This window comes from Aulonocara sp. 'chitande type north' Nkhata Bay, linkage group LG8, assembly GCF_057382095.1.
Source record: "Aulonocara sp. 'chitande type north' Nkhata Bay isolate Kocher_YH1m ecotype deep benthic linkage group LG8, A_spYH_male_GT1.1, whole genome shotgun sequence".
Taxonomy (NCBI): domain Eukaryota; kingdom Metazoa; phylum Chordata; class Actinopteri; order Cichliformes; family Cichlidae; genus Aulonocara; species Aulonocara sp. 'chitande type north' Nkhata Bay.
This window is the reverse complement of record NC_141351.1, coordinates 19,425,715-19,452,831: the sequence shown is the minus strand read 5'-3', so window position 1 is coordinate 19,452,831 and position 27,117 is coordinate 19,425,715. Positions and strand designations below refer to the sequence as shown.

The window sequence follows — 27,117 nt, the reverse complement described above, 5'->3', positions numbered from 1 at the left end:
ACAATAGTGTTTACCTGTAATCACTGCAAGTAATTGGAATGAACCTAATGCAAACCGGGTCAAGTATTTAAATCACTGACTCATTCACTTGGATAAATACCAAGCTTTAATGAGCCATTGTGTCCTGGTTCACTGAGCCTTCAGTTAATCTTAGTTTAATTTAGCAAATAAACAGATCACTGCACTGAGTTTCAACCTGACCCTGTTGTTTCTTTGTATTTCTGCAGGATGATGGTGTTTGGAGTGCTGACGCTAGTCCTGAGCTGGACTTCACTGGGAGCTGACCTGGCAACCGCTGTGGTAAGCTCCCTCGCTTTCTTACCCCTGAGTGACTGACTTACTTTGATATAAAATACCCTAAACTGGTCACCTCTCTTATGATACTTGATAGTTTGCAGAAACTATCTATCTATTTAAGGTATTAGCTGCTAATTAGTGGTTCTAAGCTTAAAAGCCAAGTATTTAAGCTTTATCAGGATGTTAAGGTTACAAAAATATTTATGAAATCAGTCTAAGTGACAGAGATCCCTCACAGATGCACAGAGTCATCTAAACAGGTTCTAAAACTGCCCAATCTCAAATTCTTCTGATCACAGCTATCCGTCTACCACGTCATGAGCTTTTGATCTCTGCTGTCAAAACACACGGCACTAAAAATAGACTGATAAAAGAACAAAATTGCAAACCCACACCTTCTCAGCAGCATTATACAGAGCTCAATAACCCGATTCCAATTCAAGGATTATGACAACACGAATCCAATTGCCGTATTCACACTGAGTAGGTGATTAATTTCAGTGTTTTTCCTCTCTCATCGTCCCAAGGCTTAAAAAAGCCGCGCAAGTGTTTGATCGATGTGGAGGTGAGAACTCACCGTGAAAATAGAGAGAAACATGAGACACGATGAATATCAGGTGGCTGAGCACTGGTGTTTGACTAAGCTGCCTCGGGCGTCTGTGCTATTTTTCTCAGTTTTGTTGCTGGATGTTTACACGTTTGAATTAAATTTGGAGATAATGAGCGTCAAGTAATCAGGAGTAAGTAACAGCGAGAAGTTTGATCTGTTGCACAGTGGTGTCTGGGTTTATCTTCCTTTTTATCTGCATGTTCAAGTCTTCTTTGCGAGGCTTCACTCGGTGTGGTCTTCATTTCCTGACACAATGACACTAATGGTTTCCTTTTATAGCAATGCTACGGCACACATGTATGACTAAAACACCAAAACCCCCATCTGCATCCACCGGTCAAGACATTGCAAATGCAGACAAATACAGAATTTCTCAGTAGATGATTCATCCTGTCCATTTAGTCTCCTGCACCATGACACATGCTGCGTTCAGGTCCATCTATGGTGTGTAAGGCTTATCTCAACGGAAAGACAGTACTTTCCCTTTAAGGAACTTGAAAGCATCCAGTAAATTACATGGTAATCTAACTAAAAGGTCTTCTTGTTCTACATCTCCCCTTGATAAATGAATAATATAACTTTTCATAAATTGCTTCAGAAGAGTCACGGGTACATCTTGTCCTCTCAGACGTAATGATTTTGTGTGTGTTACAAAATCATTACGTCTCACTTTTATGTAACGTGTCTGCTGGGTGTCACTGAGGCTGAGGCTGAATGAGTGATTTGTACACCCTTAAAAAATAAAGAACCTGTCTTTAGCGGTACAACAGCTTGTTCTTATTCTTATTCTTGTGGGCCGAACCTTGTAGAGCCCAGTCTTGAAACTCTGGTGACAATTTTGTACTTTATTAAAACAGCACATACACAGATCTGTTAAAAGAGTGTAAGAGTAGCTCTATTAGAAAACCATCAATATATTTTATTATTCATTCATACACTTGGAAATGATTTTGGTCAGGTTTGAACCCCGAAACATTTTGCTAGTAGATAACAGCACTAACTACTGAACCACTGTGCTGACAGTACACTGTATACAAGACAGATACAAAGTGAAACTTTTCTCGGGGGGGTGGGGGTCCAGAGTTAAAAAGATTTATACATAAATTCAATAAAAAAAATTGGCATTTTATGTGAATTAACAAAAACTCAGTGAGCTACAGTAACGTTTTCTGTAATTTTAGACATTAATTTGTCATAATTTAGGGGCCATGCTGACAGATTTCTTTAAACTTTCTAGAACAGCATTACTGATCAGGTTTTTCTGATATTTAAATATCTCAGGGTTTAAATGTGTAGTTAAACTTCTTTAGATTGACAGACAGTGGAGGTCCACTCATTTATTCCACTTAACATCAAACTGTAAAATGAGTTTGACATGAAATTAGTAGGACTGATAATATTTCTTTATGTTTCTGTAATGGTTAATTAACTGCTATACGCAAGATCTTTAAAAATGATATTTTTAATACCAGTATATAATTATAGTTAACCCTGAATTTTCTGATGTACTGTTTTGCAAAAAAATGTTTAAAAATCAGAAAACATGTTTTTTTGATTAGAATGCCAAATTAGTTATTTACTTGCAGTCCTTGACAGAAAAATTACTTTTAGCTGTTTAATTTTATGCTCAATTCATTACAGAGTTTTTTTCTGAGAAGTCCATGTGCTCAAATTTGGGTGTAAATATGTGAAATCAGTTTGCTATTAATTAATACCAAAATAAATAACAAAATAACTAATAATGAAAAATATTATTTTGACAAATTTCTGAAATGTTTTCCTTTTTTTATGACAGGTAGTCTAATAGATTCATTAAGGATCCAGTGTATAACCCTAGATGATACATTTGTGTAGATAGTCGGGATAGAAATTGGCTTTTACTGTACCTCTGTTTCTGAGAATTTATAGATAAAGTCCACCTGGGCCTTTTCTTTGCCTGGGAGTAAACATCATAAAGGCTTCGTAAAAGCAATTACATGAAGAATCTGCACTGGCTCCTCAGACATCATTTATATGTGTAAATAGGAGCTTGTGCTTATGTCGATGCAGGTGTTACTTCTTAAAGGAGATGTTTATGTGAAAGGCCCAGATTTCATGTGTGTGTGTTCCTTTATATAAATGTGATGGTTATATGCAAACTGCTTGCATAAATGTTAGGCAGACAGTTGGTGCTTGTGAGTCAGTGTGGACTTCACAGTTTTCAGTTTCTAATAACAGACTTGTAGACATCATCGTATGAAGGCATTTCATCTTTAATAAATGTTGATTCATTCTTTATGCTTTAATCAGGTGTCTTCTTTAAACAAATTCTTTTAGAATTTATATCAAATAGAGAAAAGCGGCAAAAGCGGTTAGAATGTGTTTATTTGTTTGCATTTTTTGATCTTTTCAGCCCTAATTCCAAAAAACAAAATTTAACATAGAGAAAGATGTGAAAGTACTCATTAATTGAAAGATCTCTTTTGAATTTACTATTCGATTGAATTTATGCAAAAACCTCATTTATAATAAAATCACTGACAGCATTTTCAGGCACTACAGACTGAACACAGGACAGGCCAACATTCCTGTTTAGATGTAATTGTTCTACACAATTTTTCAGCTCAGCGAGCCAGCTAGCACCTATGGAGAATTTGTGCGTATGTGCAGGAACGCCACACACATGGTGACCTCTTTAACCTCCACGTACCACTGCCATCTGAAAATGTCTGAAAATCTTCGACCTCCTCCACCCCGACTGAGAGCTGAACTTGTGAAAATCGATTTGCCACTGCAGTCGCGCAGCTGTGTCCCACTTTAAATAAGAATGCATTTCATTGCCCTGCTCTAATGACGCGAAAACACCCACCACAACCACAGGAACTAACAACTGTTTAGTACATAGAATCTGGATTTATCTGAGTTTCTGATCAGCTTCATGTGTGACTGCATTTACAGGTGTGACTGACAGACCTGCAAGATAATCTTCACATCCTGTCTGTGTGCAGACTGCACTTAAATTAATGGCTGAATCCTTAGTAAATAAATGCATAATGAATACACCCCATTGGCAGAACTCCTAATTACCAACAGTGGGTAGTCAGAACTTTGCATTTTCTGAGATTCACTGTCGTCCCTTCAGGAATTCTAACAGACTTGCTCCTGAATTGCAGAGCTCGTCTCTAACAAACTAGCTCAGGTTTGCTGGGAAACACAGTTTGCTTTATCTCTTCTGTGTGGGGCTCATTAGCGTACCCCCCAGAGAAGGTTAAGCTACACGCAGTGTTTGTCCTGAGCCCCGGGGACATTTAGCATTCAGACGGCACAGTTCAGCGGAGACTGCCACTTGTCTTTTGTTATTTTTGCCAAGGCAGGTTTCTTGTTAGCACTTTGCATTGAATTGAAAAGCATTCCTGTTAAGATGTGTTAAAGGGGTACAAAAACAGCCGTATTCCCTCTACTGTGTCAAAAGGCGCTAAAAATGATAGCAATCACTATTCATGTTTCTGGAAAAATGTTTTAGTACAAAATATGTATAAATAATTGTCAAGCTGATTACTTTCATTTGACACACCACATCATTCCTTCTTTGAAATGTGAGTCATGAATTTTTTTGTGAGTCATGAAATGTGAACCATTCAATCTTTTTTTCTGATATGTCCTTGTTTTCCACTCTCTTTCCACTCCTCTCACATCTCCTGTTTTATTTTAGGGCACGAGTGATTTCTGCATTTCCCCTGACAAATACATCATGAGTAAAACAAAGGATGTCATCAGTGCTGGTAAGTGTGGTGTGAATAATAATGATCGTTTAATGGATTCATTATGTGACATTAAATTTGTGGCCATGGCGATAATTGATATTTAGCAAGGCGAGGACAATGATGATGAAAAAACATTTTCTGCCTGCTTTTGTGTTTGTGTTTTCTCAGATATTGTTCATTACTATCTGTACTGCAACCAGACTCTCTCCAACCCCTTCCAGCAGGTAGGAAACGGGATGTGTTGCAGAGCTCCTCGCAAAAATTGCAGGTCATAAAATGTCCACACATCTAAGCCAAAAGAGTTTTGATTAACACAAAGAAATGTTCTGTAGACATTTGAAATTAAATCTTTATCCATAAATGAGGATTTATGATGTGCAGGTAAAACTGGACACTTGCTGGGTATTTTACAGATACAATTTAACGTTGTTAAATGTTGTTATTTTGGTGGCTATGCACTTGCCATCAACATTATTAGGTACACATGTTCAGCTGCTAGTTAACAGAAATGTAAGAGTCACAGGGTGACAACTCACTGCTTTTAGGCATGAAGACATGCTCAAGATGGGCTGGTGAAATTCAAACCAAGCATCAGAATGGGACAAAAAAGGCGATTTAAGTGACTTTGAACTGTGTTGTGGTTGGTTGTTGGTGCCAGATGGGCTGCTCTGATTGTTTCAAAGACTGCCGATCTTCTGGGATTTCCCCAGACAGTCATCTCAGGGGTTTGCAGAGAATGGCCCAAAAAGGAAAAAATATCATGTGAGCAGCAGCTCTCTGGGTGAAAATGGCTTGTTGATGCCAGAGGTCAGAGTAGAATGGCCAGACTGTTTCAAGCTTATAGGACAGGAACATAGCAGAAGGTATGCAGAAGAGCGTCTCTGAGTGTACAACATATTGAAGCAGATGGGCTACAGCAGCAGAAGACCACACAGGCTGTCTCTCTTGTCAGCTGATAACAAGAGTACAGTTCACACAGGTTCACCAAAACTGGAGTATAGAAGATTATAATGTTGCTTAGTCTGATGAGTCTCTATTTTTGCTGTGACATTTGAATGGCGAGAACAGAATTTGACAAAAGCGACATGAAAGCATCTGTCCTGCCTTATATCATTACATAAGTTCCTACTGGTGGTGTAGCAGTGTGGATACTGTTTCCAGCAAGATAACACATCGTGTCGCAGAGCTCAAAAAATCTCAAACTGAGATTGAACATCACCAGACACCATACCTCAATCCAGTAGAGCACCTTGGTGGAACAGGAGATTTGCATCATGGATGTGCACTCAACAAATGTGCAGCAACTGTGTGACGCTATCATGTTAGTATGGAGCAAAACCTCTGAGCAGTTTCCTGCACCTTACTGAATGTGTGCCATGAAGAATTAAAGAAGTTCGAAGACTAGTAAGGTGTACCTAATAAAGTGTCCCGTGAGTGTATGTTTATTTTGAATTTAACAAATCTGTTCAAACTACCCACTGCATCAACATTCAAATAGACGCTTTGTCCTGATTTTTTTTTTTACTTTTTTAAAGGTATTAATGAGGAAATATCAAACAGATTCATGATTAAGCCTAATATTAGTTTAATTATGGCAGGATTAATATTATATTCTTTTTTATAATCAGCCCTTAAAAGACTCCAAATTTCTCCTCAAAACTCCATCTTAGAAGTTTAAAGAAGAAACTGTTACTTATTCTTTTTTTTATTTATTAAAAAGAAACTTATCTGAATTTTTTTTTTTTATCTCAGAAATGTGAATTGTGTAAACAGCATTTAAAAGACCATTTAAATACGAGCAAGGTCATTCCTGACTCATTTAAACAGACTTAAGACAGCTGTTGTTGTGGCGATTCTAATCGATATTAATAGCTACAAAAAACAAATGTCGCTCCGTTTTAACAGCAAAATGCCTTCATGTCTTTTGAACTGTAATTTGCGATGCTCAGTCTTTGCTCATTTCTTTGCCCCTCAGGCTTCATCTTTGTCAGGCTTTCCCTTCGTCCAGCCCTGTCTGTCTGAGTTACATCCTAACTTCTAGCAGAGGAGTTATAAAACCACCAAGGATCAAAGACTGTCGCCATTATTTTTCTCTCTTTCTGTTCTTGCTTCCTTGATGCATGACAAAGCATACCTTAGTGTTACAAAACTGCCGAGACAAAGGCTATGAAATTGCACGTTAGATGAAACAACCTGGAGAATCTCTTCTCCTCCCACTCTTCTGAGGATCTGTGGAGTTACTCTTCAGGGAAGCAGTTTGTGGGTCACTTCACTGACTTCCCAGCTGACATCAGTCAGCAGTTAAGTCAATTTCTGTAAGTTCTGGTTCACCAGACCTCAGATCTTATTATCTGGCTCTTGTAGACATGCCCCGAGGAGCACACCACAAGAGCACAGCGGCAGAGGGCAGACAAGCGTCACCTTGCCTGGTAAACAAAGTCAGCGCTCTTTTCACTGTCACACAGATAGCCAACAGGTGCAAAGTTCACAAGCAAGCTGGCAGATACAGGAATTCACACTGACTGGCAAGCAAACAAGCTTCTCCCCCCTGTTTATCTTACTCTCTTAGGTGTTTGTCTCTCCGCAGTGCCCTGCGGGTCTACCTTCCTGCCCCAGCGTAACACTGCCTTTGGCATCACTCCTGTGCCAACTCTTTATCTATTTTTATCATCTCTTCTCTTTTTTTTTTACTGTCCTCCTCCATGCACTGTCTTTGTCCTATTTTTTCACTTTATTTGGCTTAGAACAAACTCACTCAAGCTAAAGTTGGGGGAAAAAAATCAATTGAAGCCAGTCGACTGTGTAGCAGAGAGCTACTGGGCCATGGACGATCGTGTAGATCGAGAAAAAATGTCAGATCAGAGGAAAGCAATTACATTTATGTATAGTTGAGGTAATTGACCACATCTTGTTTCAATTTAACACTGTGCCCCAGGCGTGGGGGTTTCCAGGCTCGTCTTGTTAGGCTGGATGACTGTGAAGATACAGATTTACTTTGAAGATATGGCAGATTAATTGATATATGATCATACTTGAATGTTAATTTTTAAAAAAAAGGCAGGAACGATTGTGTTTCAGGTAGAACAGACTATCCCATTACTCTGGGCTGAATTTGGATGCTTATTTTGCCCCCTGCTGGTGGGAACATAGATCTGTTGTTGAGATGGGATATTGTGTCTCAAGTAACCAAAATCAAAGCATGTTAAAATGAAGTGAAGAATCTGACGTTTTGACATATAAAAATTTTATTTGTATTTATATTATCATAAGAAAAAGTTGGGTTTTTAATAAAGTTGTAAAATCTGAAATCGCTGTATAAAACAGGGGGAAACACAAACTGTGATAACACCCAATACCTCCAATGAAAATTAGATTTAGCTTAGGCCAGTCTTTTTGACCATTAACCTGGATTTTCCATTTCAATAAATCCAAACCAGATCAGTGACATAAAATCAAAGCCAATTATTATGGCATTAATGTTTTTACCTATAGTTTTTGAGGCTTTTTTTAAATTACTGTACATATTACAGTACCTCTATTACTCAGCCCAAGGCTTGCTGCATTCATATGTGTTATTTGCTTGCTGTTCATTTGCTTCTGTACTTTTGTTTGCAGCCTCTGGCCATCTTCCAGAGGTCTCTGACCACCATGCAGATCCAGATCCAGGGTCTGTTGCAGTTTGCTGTACCACTGTTTCCTACGGCTGAGGTATGGCACACAGAAACACTTTTATGCTGTAGTTTGAGAAAAAAAATAAGGGCTGAAGTGTTTTTCAATGATACGCTGACCTCTCCACAGAGAGATCTCCTGGGTATACAACATTTGCTCAACTCCTCGGAGGCCAGTCTGCACCAGCTGACCGCCCTGCTGGACTGCAGGGGGCTCAACAAGGTTTGTTCACTGCATCCTAATTGGCATTAGAGAAGCACAACTAGGTCAACTTGAGAGTAAGTGGCCATTCAGGATTTCAGAGTAAAACTGAAAGTGGAACTGAGAGCAGAGAAGATAAAAGTAATTTTAAAAACCTCTTTTGTTGTTTGCAAGTTTGTTTGCACAGTGCGGTTCATGACTGCAATGCGGTTTACGTGAATGATGTTGAAGTCCCACCGAATGTGCAAGACATAAATGAAGAAAATGATGACGCACACCGGTGCACTAAGTGCCTTTTCATCTTTGGCTCATTTTGTTCCGCTGTGTAGTCAAACATGGCAGCGAGAGTACAGATAATGAGCAAACAGTTTGGCCACATATCTGTGTTCTGCATTTGACCTCTTTAGGACTACCTGGATGCAATGGTGGGGGTGTGCTATGATGGAGTGGAGGGTGTACTGTACCTCTGCCTGTTCTCCATTCTGGCAGCCTGTGCCTTCACTGTCATGCTGTGTGCCATTCCCAGGGCATGGAGACAAATTGCCTGCAGGTCAGTACATTTTCAGGCTCGTCTGCCTGCTTGAGCGCCCTCATTTTCTCATTCTGCACCATTCTCTATGTACATCCCGGTGTACCGTCTAAGCCAGCACATACCAAAGAATACTGTAATTTGAAGTTTTGTTTCCATCAGGCGTCATTCACACCGTACCCAAGAAATGCAATATCGTAAACCTTTCCTCTGATGCTCCTTTCCTAATTTTTCACTGAAGGGAACAAGATTACGATGACATGGATGAGGAGGACCCGTTCAACCCACGGGCAAGGAGATTAGGGTCTCAGAACCCTGACCACACCAACATGCACAGCTTCTGCAGCTACAGCAGCAGCATGGGCAGCCAGACCAGCCTGCACCCGCCCGCCCCGGCTGTCTCCAATGCCCCAATGTCTGAGTACATGTGAGTCAAAAAAAAAACAACTTGGGGGGGGGGGCGGCGGAAAGTGACATCAGAAATTTGAGCCATATCCGAGTCACTTGTCTCATTTTTTTCTGCAGGAACCACACAGCTCTTTTCGGGGGAAATCCACGGTATGAGAATGTGCCTCTGATAGGACGAGGCTCTCCACCCCCATCGGTGCGTTGGGTCCCAGAGGCCAAGTCCTTCCTATGATGTCATTTCTTTCTCAGTTAAACTCAGGAAGTGGTTTTCTTAGAAATAACAGCTTATTATTTCTTTCATTTTTTTTAACTTGGTGACTCAGCTAACCTCCTTTGTTACATTTTACATTCACGTCACTTACATTTTAGTTCCGATTAAATCCACTCTTTTTAAAGGTTCTTTATAGTATTTAACCAGATACTCATGTGTTTTACACTGTGGCTTTTATTTTCTGCTGTGAACAACATACAGGAGGCTGGCTTACAGTGCCAAAGCAAGGAGAGGAGAAGTAATTTAGTTAATATTTAATAAGAACAGAACATCATTTAGCCTCTCTCAGGCCTCTCTCTCGGGATAAGGTGACACAGGCCGTAACCCATAAACTCTTTCACTGTCAACACACAAGTTTTTCTTCCTCACTGAATTAACTCAGCACCCTGCTGGGCCTCTAGTCTCCTGTTATATCACAGAGATAAAAATAGAAACATTTTAAATGAAGTTTTCATTCAGCACACGCTCCTAATAGCATGCTGTACACCATTTTACAGATCTCTAATCTGGATTTTGCTTACAGTTATAGGAAAGAAATAAGTTTTTATCCTTTTTCCTGCTCAGATGTTTTATTAAAGATTGCTTATATGTTTAGAATCTAAATTGAACCAAATTTATACATGTGTTACTGCAGTTTTAATGTATGTAATTCTTTTTAAGTTAGCCATCATTATCATTAACCTTCAACCTTTAATTCCAGCTAAAGTACCAACTAAACATGTGATATGCTCTGTCTTTTGACTCTTTAATACAACCAAATAATATGCATGTTAATTTCTTCCTCATGGCTATAACTGTACAGAATCATGCAGTCATCTTCGGCTAACAGCTTCTTTTATATATTTTTTGTTTGTTTGTTTGTTTGTCATGTGTATGTTTGTTTGTATCTTTCATTTCTATATTCCCTCTTTTTTTAATCAACTTTTGGAGATATACTCTCAGCAGTATAGAAATCGAGTAAGTCTTTTCTTCTCTCTCTGTCAGGAATAAAGTCCCTCACTTGTCCCTCTGTTCCATCTCCTATCATTTCTCCTTCACCTCACATTATCTCGTCTCCTGTGCAGTTCTCCTGTTTAGCATGACTTTTAATCTGCAACCTATTGTCCCCGTCGCAGATAGGTTCACTTAGCAAGGGTATTTCAGCCCCTGGTGTTCACAGGGTGGTACGGTAGTTGCGTCTCTGGGTACTTTCACAGTCAGCTCCTATGTGCATGCAGTCTTTCTCCGGTCATTTCGTTTTACACCTAGCACTGACACAAAAGTGTTAGCAGTAGGGATTCTGTGCACTGCAATAAAATGGATTTTACCTGGAAAGTGTTTCATACTTTATGCTATGTGTGTATTTAATGAATAAAGGATTGGCCTTTTAAAACAAACTATAGGTGATATCTAAAATATTTTACCCTGCCATGGTCTGTTATGATTTAAATGAATACTCCACTGAAACTTTGTCTTAGAAACTAATATTCAACCACTGTAGGAATGAAATCTGGCATTTAAAAGTTTGCATACTCTCCAACACAGAATTTTTGTTGATATACTAGCCAGTAGTCTTTATATACGCATACGTTCGCCAGCCATACGCTTACCTATTCCACTGCTAACACAAATACCTAGTCATCCAATCACATGGCAGCAACCCAAGATATTTAGGCATATAAAAATAGTCAAGATGACCTGCTGAAGTTCAAACTGAGCATCCATCAGAATGGGGAAGAAAGGTGATTTAATTGACTTTAAATGTGATTTGAAAAAATTATGAACCCTCCTATTAAAGCAAAAATTACAGCCGGTCTGAAAGCAAAAGGTGCTCCAACCCAGAACTAGATAGGTGTAACTAATAAACTGTCTAGCGTGTAGCTATACTATAAACATGTACTATATATTCATTCTTCTGTAGTTTCACTTCACCTGTTTTTTTAACCTGATCATCCATGCTTTCCCTGCTTTAAGTCCCACTAGGGGAGTCGAGAGCCTCAAACATTTCTCATGTCAGTGCCACAGTAGAGTGAATTTGATACATTAAGATAGATATTCAGTGGACTGTTCCTTTAAGCCCATTTTCCCTACTTTCTTCCATTACAAATGAGTTTTACATGTTTACATCACCACAATCTAATACAACAGACTTGTAATATTCTCTATATATGTCTCTGTGTTGGTGTTTTGTCTATAGTACTCTCCCACTATGAGGGCCACCTACCTGTCCATGACCGAAGAACAGAGGAGACACTTTGGAAATGACTTCCAAGCATAGACTTCCCTGTTTGCCCAAGGAGAGAAGCAGCATCGCATACCATCTACAAGACAGCAACATGCAGCTGATAGAAGACTCACAGAGGAAACTGTGTGGCTTCACGTCAGTCAGGACTCCAGCGTGTGGAGTCTAATGATAATGGAACAATATCTGTAATCTTCTCTCTGTTCTTTTAGCTCATTCATGACATTTCTATCCTTTCTTGGAGAACGTGCTAGATGTTTCCAAGAAGTGCTGTCAAACTTAACAAGCTCTTAATCTGTTTTGTCCTTTGATACCCTCACACGCTCTTTTAAACATATAAAAAAACCACACAAAAAAAGTTGTTTCCCAATAATGTAAAAAAGAAAGTTTAAATTCAGTTGAGATCTCTCTCTCTGCCTTTGAAATGGAGATGTGTACTAATTTTGACATCTTATATTTGAGTCTCCAAAGATAAAAGATGTGAACGCGATAGCTCATGCATCGTTATTTTCTATGTAGTGTGCTCCATGCGTGATATTCGTGAAGCACAGAGCCAGCACTGGCAGCACACAGCAGGAGTTTGTGGAGCAGTATAATTTATTTGCAGTCTCACACACACACACAAACACGCCTGCTAGTGAAGCTTTAGGAGTCTACAGAGACGAGACTACCTTGAGACCATGGCTTCTGTAAATAAGTTGTAAAATAACAGATTGTTGTCTTATTCTGTTTTATGTTTAAACTGTGCGCCATTTTTATATACTTTTTCTAGTTCTGTCCAGCAATACATAGGACCACTATTTTTTTGTATTTTCTAATGGGCCATTAATTCATACTCCCTGTATATCTAATCCAACTAATCCAATAAAGTCGTCATTCCTATTGTGATTCGGGAAGCTGTGCTGCTCTCTGATTAATGAATCCAGGTAATTACTTTCACCATAGCAAACAATCCAAACAATACATGTTTGTACCGACTAACGATGACTTTCTGTGTGGATTGGATATATGCCGTGTCATTAATACGTTTTGTGTGTTTGTTTCAGCATGTTGCACTGTACAGGCACAGAGAGTGGTGCTTAATTTTGTTTGTGTGTGTGTGTGTGTGTGTGTGTGTGTGCGTGTGTGTGTATGTGTACGCAAACTTCAGGGTCTAATCGTAAATTGAATAAACCAGCTTTGAGTACAACGCGATGAGTCTTAATTTTGTTTTTGAGTGTTCGTGCCTGAGATCATTAAGATCTCCCTGTGCATTTAACTGAAACATATCCACATGCAATTAGTGTATCATGAACTAGTGATTCCTAGAGTATTTTTAAAGACTGCTGAAAATATGTACAATTCTTCCCAAGTAAAGGATGAAGAGGCAGGGACCAGGGTTCATTTGTACTCAGTGATGAAATTATTCGATTTTGGTTTTTTGAGGTCAGATGTGAAGGTTTCTATGAGCACATGGCTATCCCATTTTTAGTGAGCTCTATATATTTAGTTTTACATATTTGTCACAAATCTAAATGTTTCATATCATCAACATTATGAATTTATTTATGAAATCCTGTTAGATTTACACCAGTTTGTGGCTGTTGCCGGGGTTCGCTTGAGCCCCAAAGCCTTAAAAAGGTCTTTGTAACCCTGTGACTTTATTTCTCATCTTTTCTTGAGTTTCTTTAGATCACGGCCTGATTCGTTGCTTTTTAAGATCTTTTAGCCTACTTCATTCTGTCAAACAGGTCCTTTTTTATTTTATTTTACTGTTGTTTAGCAGGTCTGGCAGTAATCAGGGCTGAGTGTAGCTCATGAAATTGAAATCAGCTTTAGAAAAAGTGTGATAAAACACACTTAATTTGTCATTTAACAAATCGGATTCTTGTTGGCAAAGGTGGCTCAACCAGTTATAAGGGTCAGGGCGAAATCACTTTTTCTCACAGGTAGGTTTAGATAGCATTTTTCTGTTAATGAATCAAATAATCATTTAAAAATACATTTTGTATTTACTCATGTTGTCTTTATCCAATATTAAAATTAGTTTTATGATTTGAAACATAAGGGACAGGATACTTTTTCACAGCACTGCAAGACTGAAGATATTTTTACCCAATAACCTAGAATTCAGATTTAGGAGGAAATATCACACAAATATCAGAGAGGATAAAATGACGATGGAAATGACGAAACAATGACATTTTATATCCCAAAGATCAGGTCTAGAGAAGTCCTAACTGCTTGGTGGAACTATACAATGGGATCTAAAGGGTAATTCTAGTTTAAAATATCCCTGTTACCTTCTTTTGGTTTGGTTTATTTGTTTGTTTTTAAAGACTATAGGTTACTTAGGTTGTTTAGAAAAGTAAAAATTATGAAAGTAAAAACAACTTATTTTATGTTCCCCTTTCTGCTCATTTTCCGGCTTTTACCCCCCAGCATTAAGCCGCTTGAAATTGATTGTCTAAAATAGTAATTGCACAATTTCTACAGCAGATGTCAGGAGAGTGCAGCGGACACGGTATCTCAGTAAATATTATAGAAGTTTAGTGTTTTAAAGATCTAAAGTTTTTTTCACTACCGATCATTTTCTAAATACGCTCTGTGGTCGTAAAAACAGCTTATGTTATTATATTTTTAAACTGCCTTTTCCCTTTCCCCCTTTTATGTATTTGTTGTCTTGAAACGGTCTTGAAACGGTATGGGTTTTTTTTGTTGTTGTTTTTTTTGTGTCCCGTTTGGATCTTTAGCCATCAGAATTGTTGTCTTAAGGCCAAGAAAGATGCCAAGCGGATTTATTTTACCAAGTGGATCATCATGGCCTTGCCATATTGGTCCATTTGATTGACCTTTATTATAATTATGAATTAATTTTATTCTCGGTTGCTACAAACGGGACAGACATGACTGGGGGATAGGACAGGGAGAAAGAATGAAAGAAAGAGAGGGAGAGAAAGAAAAACAGAGGGGAGAAGAGACGGTGAGAAGGGGGGGAAGAAAGAAAAAAACAAACAAAAAAAAAACTGGGGTCTGGGATGCGGGGCCTCCCTGCTACTGCAGATAAGGAGGTGGTCTGCTTGCCTCCACCCCAGAGAGAAGGGTTACATCTCCTGGGCCTAGGTGCGGCTTGCCCCTCTGAGGGCGGGGGTATCTGGACCTGGGATATAGAGTATGTTTGGGGAGTGCGACTGTCTGTGCAGTGTCTATTTGTGTCTGTCTACACGTTGGGTGAGTGCCGAGTATTTGGTTGTGCATATGGGGTGGGAATGCACGTTTGTGTCTGCGTGTGCCTGTTCGTCTGTGTCTATATGTCAGGTGGGGTCTTAGACTCAACCTCTCTGGGTACATCTCAGGCCCTCTAAAGTACGGAGGCCTATCTCCCCTCACCACACTCCCTGCCAGTGTTTGATACCCTCAGATGTTGGTGTGTTGGTGGTCCTTGTTGTCTGGGGCTGGGCGCTCATGTATGTACCGGCTCACTCCTGGTGGCTGATTGGCAGGGCCGGGCGCCTGTGGCCCGGCTGGGCTCTGGGCCTGAAGCTCGGTCCTCTGGCACAGCTGGCTGCCGGCAGAGCCCGCGGGCACGCCACTGCAACCCCCTCTGGCCTCTGCTCCATAGCTGCGGGGTGACCTCTCGTTTGGGGCTCTACTCAGCTCTTCCCAGGAGGGTGGCACGGTTCCCCCCCTTTGGTGGTCCTCCTCGGGTCCTTGTACTCTGGGGCCTCTGGATATCTGGGGCCTGGATCTCCTCCATACCTGCTTCATACCCTGGTGGACGGGGCTATGGCTCCCCACACTCCCTAGCAGATCGTTACATGGAGAAACCTTTGGAATACAAGCATGCTGATCCACACAGGTATGCACACAGGTGTACACACGGGTGTTCACAGACGCGGACTACACCTTTCTTGGCTGCTGCCTCAAAGCACATTGTGCGCTGTCTATCTTGCGTGCTGCACAATATCGTTTATTATTTAGTATCTACTGTTATCTACTGCTAGCTAGTTTATTGTGATGGTGCTGGGTTTTTTTTTATTATGTTGCTCTTCGTTGTTTGCTTTCTCTTCTGTTTTTTTTCTCCATACAGGTGAAACGGTATGTCTTGAAACGGTAATTGCATAACATTTCCACCAGATGTCAGCAAAGTGACACAGAAAGGGTATTTCATACAGAAAAAGACATTTAAAAAAGGTTACCATTTTCCAACTATTCGCGTCCGTAAAATGTGTGATATTAGGATCACAGATCTATCTGAATGCACAATAACTGGTTTGGATAAACGCATACAGCCATTTAAAAATATTCACCATTGTTTTAAAGGTGTTTTAGAAACTCTCCAAAAGATTTATTTTAAAAATACTTAATAATAAAGGCACATCCAGTCCAATAACTGATAAATGCTCGTTTAAATGTGACTTTTTGTCTACTTTATTATCCTTTTGAAATTCAGAAGCGTTATAAAATGTTAATATGACCCAGGTTGCTATGAAGCACTTTTACAAGGTACAGAGGGTTATGTTTGTATTTCCTTTACAATCATTGTGTAGCCTAGGATAGGAAAACTGGGAGTACACATGCCATGCCATATTATTTATTTATTTATTTATTCACCCAAAGCAATGAAAACCCGGACTAGAGGGTTTTATTTTATAATCGGATGTACTGGTGTTTACAGTAGCTGATTTGATATTGCCGGTGTTCCGCGAATCTCCAGGGACAACACAGCACGCGCGAACGCAGACGCGCGCGCGCGTAAACACAGGACACGGAGCGGAGAGGAGCGAGGACAGACACAGAGAAGTGCGAGTAGCAGGTGAGCTGTTGCTGGTGCTGCTGTTACCTGCCGCTACCTTTAACTCTTTGTCTGGCTAAATTATTCCCGTGTTTCCCGACCCGCTGCGTGGAAGATACCCACCGACGCGCTCTCGAGGACACAAAGAGGAAGCGAGTGAGAGAGTAGAGTCGGTCGGTAGTTGTAGGAAAGCTAATGTCGTTGAGTAAAAACGACTCGAAGAGATTGTTAGCTCGCCAGTCGCGCTTGTTACTACGGACAAGCTACAGCCAGTGAGCATTAAAGGCAGAACCCGGGTATATTAGTAGATGTTAGGTGTGTGCGGTGTGCTGCAGGTGCTTTTTTTTTCTTAAAGAGTAGGTGGCATGCAGGTAGCGACGGGGAGCGGGATGGTCCAGTGCCCCGTTTTCTGTTGATGCTCGCTATCCTTCAGGCTGACCGAAAGTGAACATGAAGGACACCGGAGAGTCAAAGGACCACCAGCTAACTGTGAGTTTCAACCTATGCTTTTTTTTAATGATATTTTTTTATTGAGCTCTAACACCTTTATTAACTTTGTCAAATGAGTTCGCTCTGTTGGTGAGTAGTAGAAAACCATCACCATTTAATACAAACAAGCTCATCAATTTTCTGCCAGTTAACTGAACACTCGGTGATCACTTCATTAGAGTACACCTGTAGGCTGCAGTCCTGTGAAGTTTGCCTAAAAAATGCCTGTATTTTTTGTTGAATGGCATATGCACTAAAAGGTGGCTTCACACTGGATACCAAATACCACCTTTTATATATAAAAAAAGCAAACAAACAAACAAAAAAAACCCATCCTATTCACCCCTAAGTGAGCTCGGCATTAAAACATATAATTTAATTAAACTAAAATATATTAGCGGCATCATGGAGTTAGCCTAAGCATAGTTTATTTTTAGGTTCTTGTTCTTCTTTCTAGTGGTTTCTTCTTGAATTCCTAACCATTTAAGCTGATGGCGTTTATAGTGAATGTTCAATTTTCTTTTATACCACCTGCATTGCAGCCCTTACCTGAATTATTGAAGTGGCTGTTTCAGTTGCCCGGCCTCTCTTGTCCCCCATGTAATACACCTTCTACATGGTGCTGATAGAGAGAGGACCTTCTTATTTCTATTTGTTGCCTAGGTGAATCCAAGGTGGATCCACATCCACTATAAAAGCCCTTATATACATGAACGTCATAGCACATTTGTTTGAATGCATATGAATGCAGCTCATGTGCCACCCCTGTGGATCTAACACACTGCTGGTATTGCTACACTCTGTTTTCATCCTGTTTTAATTCAGTCAGAGCTTTTCTGCTGATCTCTAAATCATGCAGACAGATTTAGACTAACAGTAGGAGTCTGAATGTGCATAATGCTGTCGTATTACAATGCTCCACTCATTAAGCTGTTATGTGTCTGCCAAGTGCCATCCAGTATTCATAATTTAGACTCTAAAACGACAGCTCTGCATTTAAAGTGATATTTTGAGTTTCCAGTTTACCTACCCTGGTTGAATTGGGGTTGTGAGAGAGAAAAGACTTAAAAGTTAGAAGATCCTGCATTTTTCCTAATTATTAAGTTAAATGGTGAAAAAAATGTGTTTGACATTTGAAAGATTACTCATGCAATTTATGTGTTTCATTTTCATGAATTTGGGTTATTACTAGGATACATCTTTTACAACTCCCTTAATGCAATATAGCAGTGTATCATAGTTCCCCTTCCTACTTATATTCGCACATCTTTATTATTCTAAGTCACATTTCATCTTGAGGGATTCTTTTTTTTATCCTGCACAAAGCCAATCCTGAGCCGTATTGAACATTACTCACCTGCTTTCTTCATTCCCAAAACCATTGTAATGTTCAAAATCAGCACAGCGTGCGCTGCATCTGATATATGAGCCAGTTTTTTTTCTTATAAAATGCTTTTCTGTTGAAGCACTCTAACAAGTGACATTAAAGCATTTGTAAAAATTCAGTTGAAACTACAGATAAAACCTTAGACATGTTGTCTTATGTGCTGTCAGTGTCATTTTCTTAGATATGATGTCATGAAACCGAACATATCCAAGTTGATTACATTCAGAGTTTGCTCTGTTTGCTGCAGGTTGCCTTGAGAATCCGACCCCTCAGCGATGCTGAGCAGGAGGAGGGGGCTACAATCGTGGCCCACAGAGTGGACGACCAGGTGAGACATTGGTCTTTTAATTTTTCATTCTGCATGTGAGTGAGTGATGGGGTGGCTTTGTGTGAAAGAGGGATACTGTGTTCCTTCCTGCTTGTCATGAGACTGCACAAATAAGGTGCCTACAGGGACCTTTGCAACATCAGCATCTCTTTAAAAAAAACAAAAAAACAACCTAATTTATAAAGCATACATCATAATGCATATGTATATGAATGCTGCAAGATTCAGACTCAAGTAATAAAAAGCTCCTTAAAGGTCTTAGACTATGTGCTTCATATATTTTAAAATTTTCACCTTTAAGATTTATTTAAAAAAAACATTACACGTGCGGTTTTAATGTCACTTGCTGTAGTTATAAGGACTGTGACACTAACAAGCACTAACCCAATAACATAATTAAAATCAACTTGTACTGGTCTGTCAGCAACTTCAAAGTAGCTTCATCAAGTCATACATTGTAAATACTGACATATGCTTGTCGGAAAGAGAAACAGGGGTTAGTTTTAGAAAGTAATGCATACAAAGGTTAATGGTAACTGTGAGTGTGTGCTTTGCACTAAGTCATGTATACGCACCACACCAAGTCGTCTTGTAGATTTAAAAAAAAATAGTTGGTGTATTGTTCTGCTTTTTGTTGTACAAATTAAATCAGGTACACATGTTTTAACAGAAGTGTGGTGCAGTTTCCCTCTGGTATCTTTTAAGTCCAGAAAAAAGTAACTCTGAAGTCCAGTAGTGCCCACACAGTTGTAACATAAAGACTGTGCCGCTCCAATTACTGAGGTCTTGAAAAGGTCATAAAAAGCATTGATTTTGATTTTCATAATGGTGCAAGAACTTTGTGACGTGAATGGCAACAGAGAGACGCCTAGGGCAGCAAGTAGTAATTATTTCTATTTCTGAATCTGTCTGATGCTTATGAAGTATTTTTCAGCCACCTAGTCATTGGAAATGAGTAGTTCACCAATTAGCAGTGCACTTCTTCTGTAGTGTCAGACAAATGGACAATGGACAAATGCTTATGCCTATTTTTATTCCACTAATACTTTTATCTTGCTAACTTAGCGCCTACATTAACTATGATGCAATTTGACAAACAGTTTAATTGGAAAGTCTTTTTCTGTTTTGCTGTTTCTATAATTTGAATTTCTTTGGCTTTTACTGTTGGTCTGACAAAACAACACATCTGGCTTTAATATGAAAACAGCCAGTACCGGCAGCCTCATGCTTGGTTCTATTTGTTTCCACTGTGGTCTTGTTTCAGTTTTCCACCAACTTGTTTGACATTACTTTCCAACTTATTTGACAAATAAGCAGCTTTGAATGGAGCTATTACACTAATTGTGTTTTCCATTAGAGTAAACCATGACGAGAATGACTCAGAATGAACAGAATGTAGATTGGCTATCATGGCCATAGCTGTTCCCCATAGCAATGAGTTTTAGGCATATTTCATAAACTACAACCAAAACTTGATTTTTCTATTCATTTATTCTGGCAGTGGAATAGAAAAAGAAACTGGACTTGGTTTGCCGTCATAGACCAGGTGGCCTTTTTCCCAATGAGCATAGTATTTAATGAGGTTGCTACCATGTGACCTTTCATATGAGAAGGACACATTGCGTGTGCAAGTCCCTTGAGGACCATTTTCACCATTACGCCTCACATTTGAGCAGGTCCCTCTTCGAGATCATTTAGTAGATTGTGCAGTGGTGATGACGGTAGTGCAAACGATAATGAACATCGTGACTGGGAACCTGCTGAGGTGTCTCCTCACTGATTGAGGCATTTGTAGGCCTGCTGGTGGTGGGAAGCTTCTCTTAACCAAGACAAGAAAATTAACAGTAGCAACAGATGACTCACCACAGTAAAACAGTGAGAAGTGTTTGTGGAGAATGTTATATTCAATAAAGGGTATGATTAGTGTTTTTTCATGCTGTTGAGGGAATTTGCTAGAAACTCATTATCCACGACGCTGGTATATCACTTGTTTTTCTTAACGTAAGTAATTTAATCACAGCTTAAGGACAACATCAGCACCAGTCTGGCATGACATCATTAAAATTGGCTTGGACTCAGGGGATTAGTGCATAACACCAGGAAGGTAGATATGGTGCTGACACAGCCACTATAATAAGGCTCAACCAAACCTCAGCTAGAAAAAAATGTTTCCTCTTCAGCTTGACTCAGTGTGTTGATTTCACTCCTGAATACCACAGTACATAGTTTATTATATCTGAAAGTGCTGATGTGTGGCGTCTTTGAGGTCATGTCAGGTTCACTTGTACACGTTCACAACAAAGGATTAGTGGAGCTTACGCTACACACTTGTTATCGAGACAGTGGGATTGTTGGGATCTGTTTTTTTACCTGTGGGCTTACCTGGGCTGCCTTGACATGAATGGAGGGGATATTGTGAGATAAGGTCACATCCTCACAGTGGATGTGGTGGGATTATATTGCACGACAGGGCTGAATCTGTTTACCTGTAGCTGTCACTCCTGTGGTAGTCATCACATACAGAGAAATAAAGAGTGATGTCTACACTACATCTTAAATCCTTTATAGACAGCATATTTTTGCAAGCAAACAAGACAGTGCATATGTTACTTTGTTGGTAAGATGGTAAACATATGGCCCAACGGTAGTGCTCAGACAGATTAGCAGAGGGCTGGTGGCTGACTCGACGGACTGGACCAGAGTACCCAGATCTGGCTGTCCTGGCAGAAAGCAGACAACTTGGAAGCTGGCTAAGCCTGTGGAGATGAGCTCATTGGATGCGTTTTAGCTCAGGTTAAGCCTTGTGCCACCTGCTCTTTTTCTCTCTCAGGCTTACTCTTCCCCCAGAGACAGCCTGTAGGGATCTTCATGGATCTTCAGAAAAGTAGTGGTAATTTATCTGACTGTACTGTACCATCACACCATCACTGCCTGACACAATGGTCATTGGGAAACAAAGAAACCTTGAATTATTAAGACTGGCTACTTTCAGCTCTTTCACAAGGGATCAGTATAGCAGGCTTCTCCACACATTTGATCTTGAACTTTAACTTTACCTTCCTGATGCAGCCTCCTCTGGGAGGATTTATGTCTGCTCCCGGGACTGTTCCAGATAGCTTTCGTTTGTTAGGTAAATGTGTAAACCACTACATTATGGGACCACTGAACTAATGCAACCGGTGTAGCCTCTAACACTATGGACATTGAGAATCAAAGAAACGTTGAACTGTTGAGGGAAAAACTAAATAGCCTAATTCAACTTAAAAACAATAATTTGGCATAATTTTTACTTCTAAAGAGACTATTCGGCATATCTGACAATTGGACATAATTGTTACTTCTAAAGAGAATGAGAAACAATTTCAAAAAACTAACCTAACAAACAAGCCTAGGTGTATTCGTCTTTGCTAATGATGATATAACACAAAAAAGATAACAGCTCTTGCCACAGATGATAATATAATTCCTATGGTCTGCAAATATTTTGTTTTTTCAGACAGGTTCTGGTGAGTAGCAAAAAATAATGTAACACATCAACTTTTAAATGCTGTTGGAAACCAGCTTTTAGAGTGCCATGTGCTCTCTATTTTTAAAAAAATATTTGTGCTTCAGATTTCTAATCAATAGTTATTGACATTCACATACTGAACATCACTAAGAAGAAACTGAACCTGCAGCAGACAGTATTTCCATTACCATCTTAATGTAATATACAAACAGAGGTGAGAGGTCAGTCCTTAAGAGGCTAGCACTAAGGCCATGTTTACCCCATAAGGTCTAAAGATGGTCACTCAGCCTTGTGAACATAATTACTTAGGACATTTTCACTTAACAAAGTCTGATGTAACATTTTAATGGTTAAACTAAAGTGGTAGGTAGAGTCATTGAAAATACATTTAATTAGGGATGGGTATCGTTTAGGTTTTATCTGATATCGGTGCCAAACCGGTACTTTTGAAACGGTGCCGGTGCTTAAACGGTGCTCAAACCGGTGCTCAAACCAGTGCTTAAAGAATGGAGAACACAAAATTGGTCCTAAAACCTCTCATGTTCAGCTGTTTTTTTTTGTAAAAAGATAACAATGTTAGCCTTTTCTGCAGCTATAGGGCATATATGGTATCACTCTTGGCTGGAAGCAGTGCTTAAACAATGGAAAAAACACAAACTTTGTCCAAAAACCTCTCATGTTTAGCTGTTTTCCACTTTTTCTTTGGTCATTTTATTCTTTTTGGCCAGGGTGAAGGGAGTATCTGCCATCAAACAAGAAGACAGCTGCATGTAACTACGACGGTGTTTGCTAGTTCACCTTACATGCATTAATTTAATAACGTGGTTAGCCTACTCAGCGTAAATTACACACGAACAACATTAAGCTACTCACGCAGAGAAGAACGGCTGCTGCTGTCATCATCATCCGTCATCATCAAAAAAAAAAAGAAACAACGAAAATCAGCAAGCTGAGGAACCCATTTCAGTTGAAGTTGAGATGAAGGGTGTCTTGCAGCCTCTAAATAAACAGGTGGGATAACACATGCTGTTAAGTGATCAGGGATCACCACCTATGATGTGTCCTTGTCCGAGAAGAGAGAGTAATACGTAGCACTTAGCTAGCTTGCCTATAATAGTTTAGACATTTGTCAGACACAGGAGTGGAGACATTCGCTCTGGTGCTTTGTTCAATACAACCTAAAAGTGACCATACCATACTAGGTGTCCTCAGCACTACATTTCATTGAACATGGGAATCTCAGTCAAAGCCTTATTTCTGTGCCTGTGTCCGAATTCAAGCACTGCAAAGGAGGCATCACCCTGTGGCTCTCTTCAGCAATTCCACTTTACAAGCTGATTATTTTTACAGAGTAAATTAAGAAAAACCTTTTGCACAGATCCCTTATAAATGTGCAGTTTATATAAAAACTGAATCCATTTTCAAAGGCAGAGCCAGAAAAGGAATATCAGGAACATTAGTACATAAATTCATGTACATGTATGTAAAAATATCTTTTAGTAGAGTTGAGTGTTTGCGTCACGCACCATGTGTCTTAGCCTTTGGAGTTGTAAGGCAAGTTTTTGGCCAGGCTGGTCTGTCAGCACACAGAGGGGAATGCTTTATGTTGAGGCCTCATCTCCATAGAGACACCTAGACAAGGTCACGGCCATTGTTTGTTTTTGTTTTCTGTTTTTGTTTTTTTCATTTCTGTTCCTCAAAATTACAGTCCAACATTTGTGAGAATAAAGGAAACGTTTTGGAAGAAGTTTACAAAAACTGTGGATTTTTCCTTGTTGCTTTTCAGTCAGCAGGTGAATTGTCTGCATCAAATACGTTCTTGCATTCATTAGTGGAACATCTGTACAGCTTAGCTTGTCCGTGCTTTCTGCACTGCATTTCATGGGTATGTGCAGGGATTCCCATGTACTTATATATCGGGTGTTCTAAAGAAAATTCTCAGGGACAGGTTTTGTCTCTCATGTTCATCTTTATCCTGAAGAGAGAGAATGTCAGCCAGAAGGCAAACAAAAATGTAACCTTTTACCTCCTGCTTCCTTTGTAAAGATCACGTCCTTTGAGACAATCAGCAGCATTCAGCTTGGTCCAAGCACAGGTCAACGTCATTACAGTATGCCCATTAACTGGCAAATTTTCTGCCTTTGTGAACTACGAAGCACGTAACCTCAAGTGCTCAGTATAGAGTTTCCGACATCCTCTACGCTGGCCTGTCAGTGAAAGAAGATTCAAATTGCCTTCGCATTAGAGACTGTACTGTAATTAGCCCGGTTTAAAAAAGCAGCACCCTAAGAAAACAGTGTAGTGTAGATTAGAAAAGGTTTGCACTTCAGAATACAAAAGTGCCAGCAAACAGAATGCTACATAGGACACTCAGTGACTGATAAAATTGGTCAGGTAGCCATCCTGACATTAATTCAAGATTCTTTATTGTCACTATGCAGTCACATAACAAGCTTCTGTGCAGTAGCTCTTAGCTGAAAACAAACAGTATTTAAAACACAAACACACAATAGGAAACTAGTAAGACTGCAGGATTAATTAAAAATGTGGAAAATGTGATTCTATATGTAGCATGCTTACAAGTCTCAGTGCCATGCAGAAGATATACTCAATAAATATGCCTAATTAACTTGCTCCCTTATTGTTTCTCCACCCTCTGTTAATGGAAATGTTCTCAACAAAAGCACATTTGCTAGCCTATTTCTAACAAAAACGGGAAAAAATGGCACACTTTGTCTAGGTGGAGTGTTTTTATGAGGCAGACTGTTTGAATAGCTTCACAGCTGCAAATAGCATACAGCGAAAGTGCTAGGCACAGGAACTGAACTTAAAATGGCAACAGTGGCACCACAGAGAGCAGAGGAAGCAGTTTGGGCCAGACGTGGAAAGTAGACCTACTTTTTTGTTTTTCTTCAAATGTGGGTTAATGTGTCAATCCAAATAGACAGCCTGTTCCAGAAAAGTGGATAATCTTTGCTTTCCTTATTCTCACACCTGACCTCGAGTTAGCTTTCTCACTACACCCTCCTTTGGATCGTGCATGTTTGCGTGTGCTGTGAGTGATCCCTCTCGGTGCCCTCTCATCATGCGCTCTCTAAAGGCAGGGCCATAGATGTGCTCGCTTTAATAGGTGACAGGCAAGAATTTGTCCATTGTGGCAAAACTATTAGGTAAAAAAGCTTTTACACAATGGCTGAGATAACTCTAGCCAGAGCTGAAAAAGCAATAAATTTAAAATATCAGTTGTGGAAGAGTCAAATTTTTGAGTGGGAAGAGAAACAAGTATGCCAAAAAAGACTGAGGGAAATAAAAATAGGAAGAAAAGAGATTGTATTTGAGATGGACAGATTTTCAGCTAACCATTACAGGGTGTTTACAAAGAATTGCATGCCTTGGGTATTAATGATCTAGTGGGAACCAGTCTCTATGGGGGCTTTTACCGTATTACTACAGTCATAACAACATGTTGTCTCTCTGGTGGGGCTCATCCATGAGACTGCCTTTCCCGAAAATTGCCTACATTGGACAATTAAAACAAGAATCAGAGGAAAATGTTCAATCATAGCACTGAGTCAGAGAATAGAAAACTTACCTTTTCTGCAAGGATGGTAATTATGAAAAGGTGATGTAGGTGAGTCATGTCTCCATTTATTGTGTAGCTTTAAGAGCTGCACAATAAATGTATTATATATAAGGATGGGTATCGTTTAGGTTTTATCCAATACCGGTGCCAAACCGGTACTTTTGAAATGGTGCCGGTGCTTAAACGGTGCTCGAACCAGTGCTTAAAGACTGGAGAACACAAACTTGGTCCAAAAACCTCTCATGTTTAGCTGTTTTTTTTGTAAAAAGATAACAATGTTAGCCTTTTCTGCAGCTATAGGGCATATATGGTATCACTCTTTTGTGTTTGTGTTTTTTAAATAATGGAAAAAACACAAACTTTGTCCAAAAACCTCTCATGTTTAGCTGTTTTCCACTTTTTCTTTGGTCATTTTAGCCTTTTTGGCCAGGGTGAAGGGAGTATCTGCCATCAAACAAGAGGACAGCTGCATGTAGCTATGATGATGTTTCCTAGTTCACCTTACATGCATTAATGTAATAACGTGGTTAGCCTACTTAACGTAAATTACACACGAACAACATTAAGCTACTCACGCAGAGAAGAATGGCCGCTGCTGCCATCATCATCATCCGTCATCATTTCTGCTACACTGGCAGGGCTAGGGACCAGGAGTCTCCTCTTCGGGTTCTTGGGGGATGTTGCTAACTCCGGGACCGATAACAGGCACCACACCCGCAGAAGATGTGTGAGGTGTGAGGTCTCGCAGCAAGCTATCAAATACGGTGCATTTCTCGGCTTTTAAAAAAACACTATGCGTCACCAGGTTCGTCGTCAGATTTGAGGTGTTACCTCCTTTGCACAGTATCACCTTAAAGCACTTGTTGCAATGTGAGTGAAGTTGAGTTGCCCCCCACCTTATTCAAATCCAACAAAAGTGGTATCAAACGTTTGTGCTACCTTTGTGCTGGTTTGTGCTGCAAAAATGTTCTTTTGTGCCGCTATCATTTTAAAGATATTAATAAAAATTTCTAGAGGTCACCGGAGGTCAACCAGCCCCCCCATATTAATGGAATCAAACAAAATTGGTGTCAATCAGTTGTGCTATGTTTGTGCTGCT

The 27,117-nt window shown here is 39.7% G+C and overlaps 2 protein-coding genes across 6 annotated transcripts in view; both read left to right on the top strand.

Moving 5' to 3' along the window:
• The window catches only part of ttyh2 (tweety family member 2), a 70,744-nt gene extending 57,606 nt beyond the window's left edge, over positions 1-13,138 (top strand). For 2 of the 4 annotated variants that reach the window (XM_086304163.1, XM_086304161.1), the window contains 10 exons: positions 228-300; positions 4,599-4,668; positions 4,819-4,874; positions 8,266-8,358; positions 8,449-8,541; positions 8,928-9,070; positions 9,291-9,476; positions 9,575-9,653; positions 10,659-10,685; positions 11,905-13,138. In XM_086304163.1, coding sequence (XP_086160289.1) covers positions 228-300; positions 4,599-4,668; positions 4,819-4,874; positions 8,266-8,358; positions 8,449-8,541; positions 8,928-9,070; positions 9,291-9,476; positions 9,575-9,653; positions 10,659-10,685; positions 11,905-11,985 — 901 coding nt within the window. In that variant the 3' untranslated portion in view covers positions 11,986-13,138. The remainder of the gene's footprint in view (positions 1-227; positions 301-4,598; positions 4,669-4,818; positions 4,875-8,265; positions 8,359-8,448; positions 8,542-8,927; positions 9,071-9,290; positions 9,477-9,574; positions 9,654-10,658; positions 10,686-11,904) is intronic. The other 2 variants (XM_086304164.1, XM_086304162.1) reach the window with 1 other exon arrangement.
• Positions 13,139-16,675: 3,537 nt separating this feature from the next.
• The window catches only part of kif19 (kinesin family member 19), a 36,408-nt gene continuing 25,966 nt past the window's right edge, over positions 16,676-27,117 (top strand). Inside the window, exons 1-2 of one of the 2 annotated variants that reach the window (XM_086304152.1) lie at positions 16,676-17,212; positions 18,847-18,927. In XM_086304152.1, the coding sequence (XP_086160278.1) occupies positions 17,174-17,212; positions 18,847-18,927 (120 nt within the window). In that variant the 5' untranslated portion in view covers positions 16,676-17,173. The remainder of the gene's footprint in view (positions 17,213-18,846; positions 18,928-27,117) is intronic. The other variant, XM_086304151.1, reaches the window with a different exon arrangement.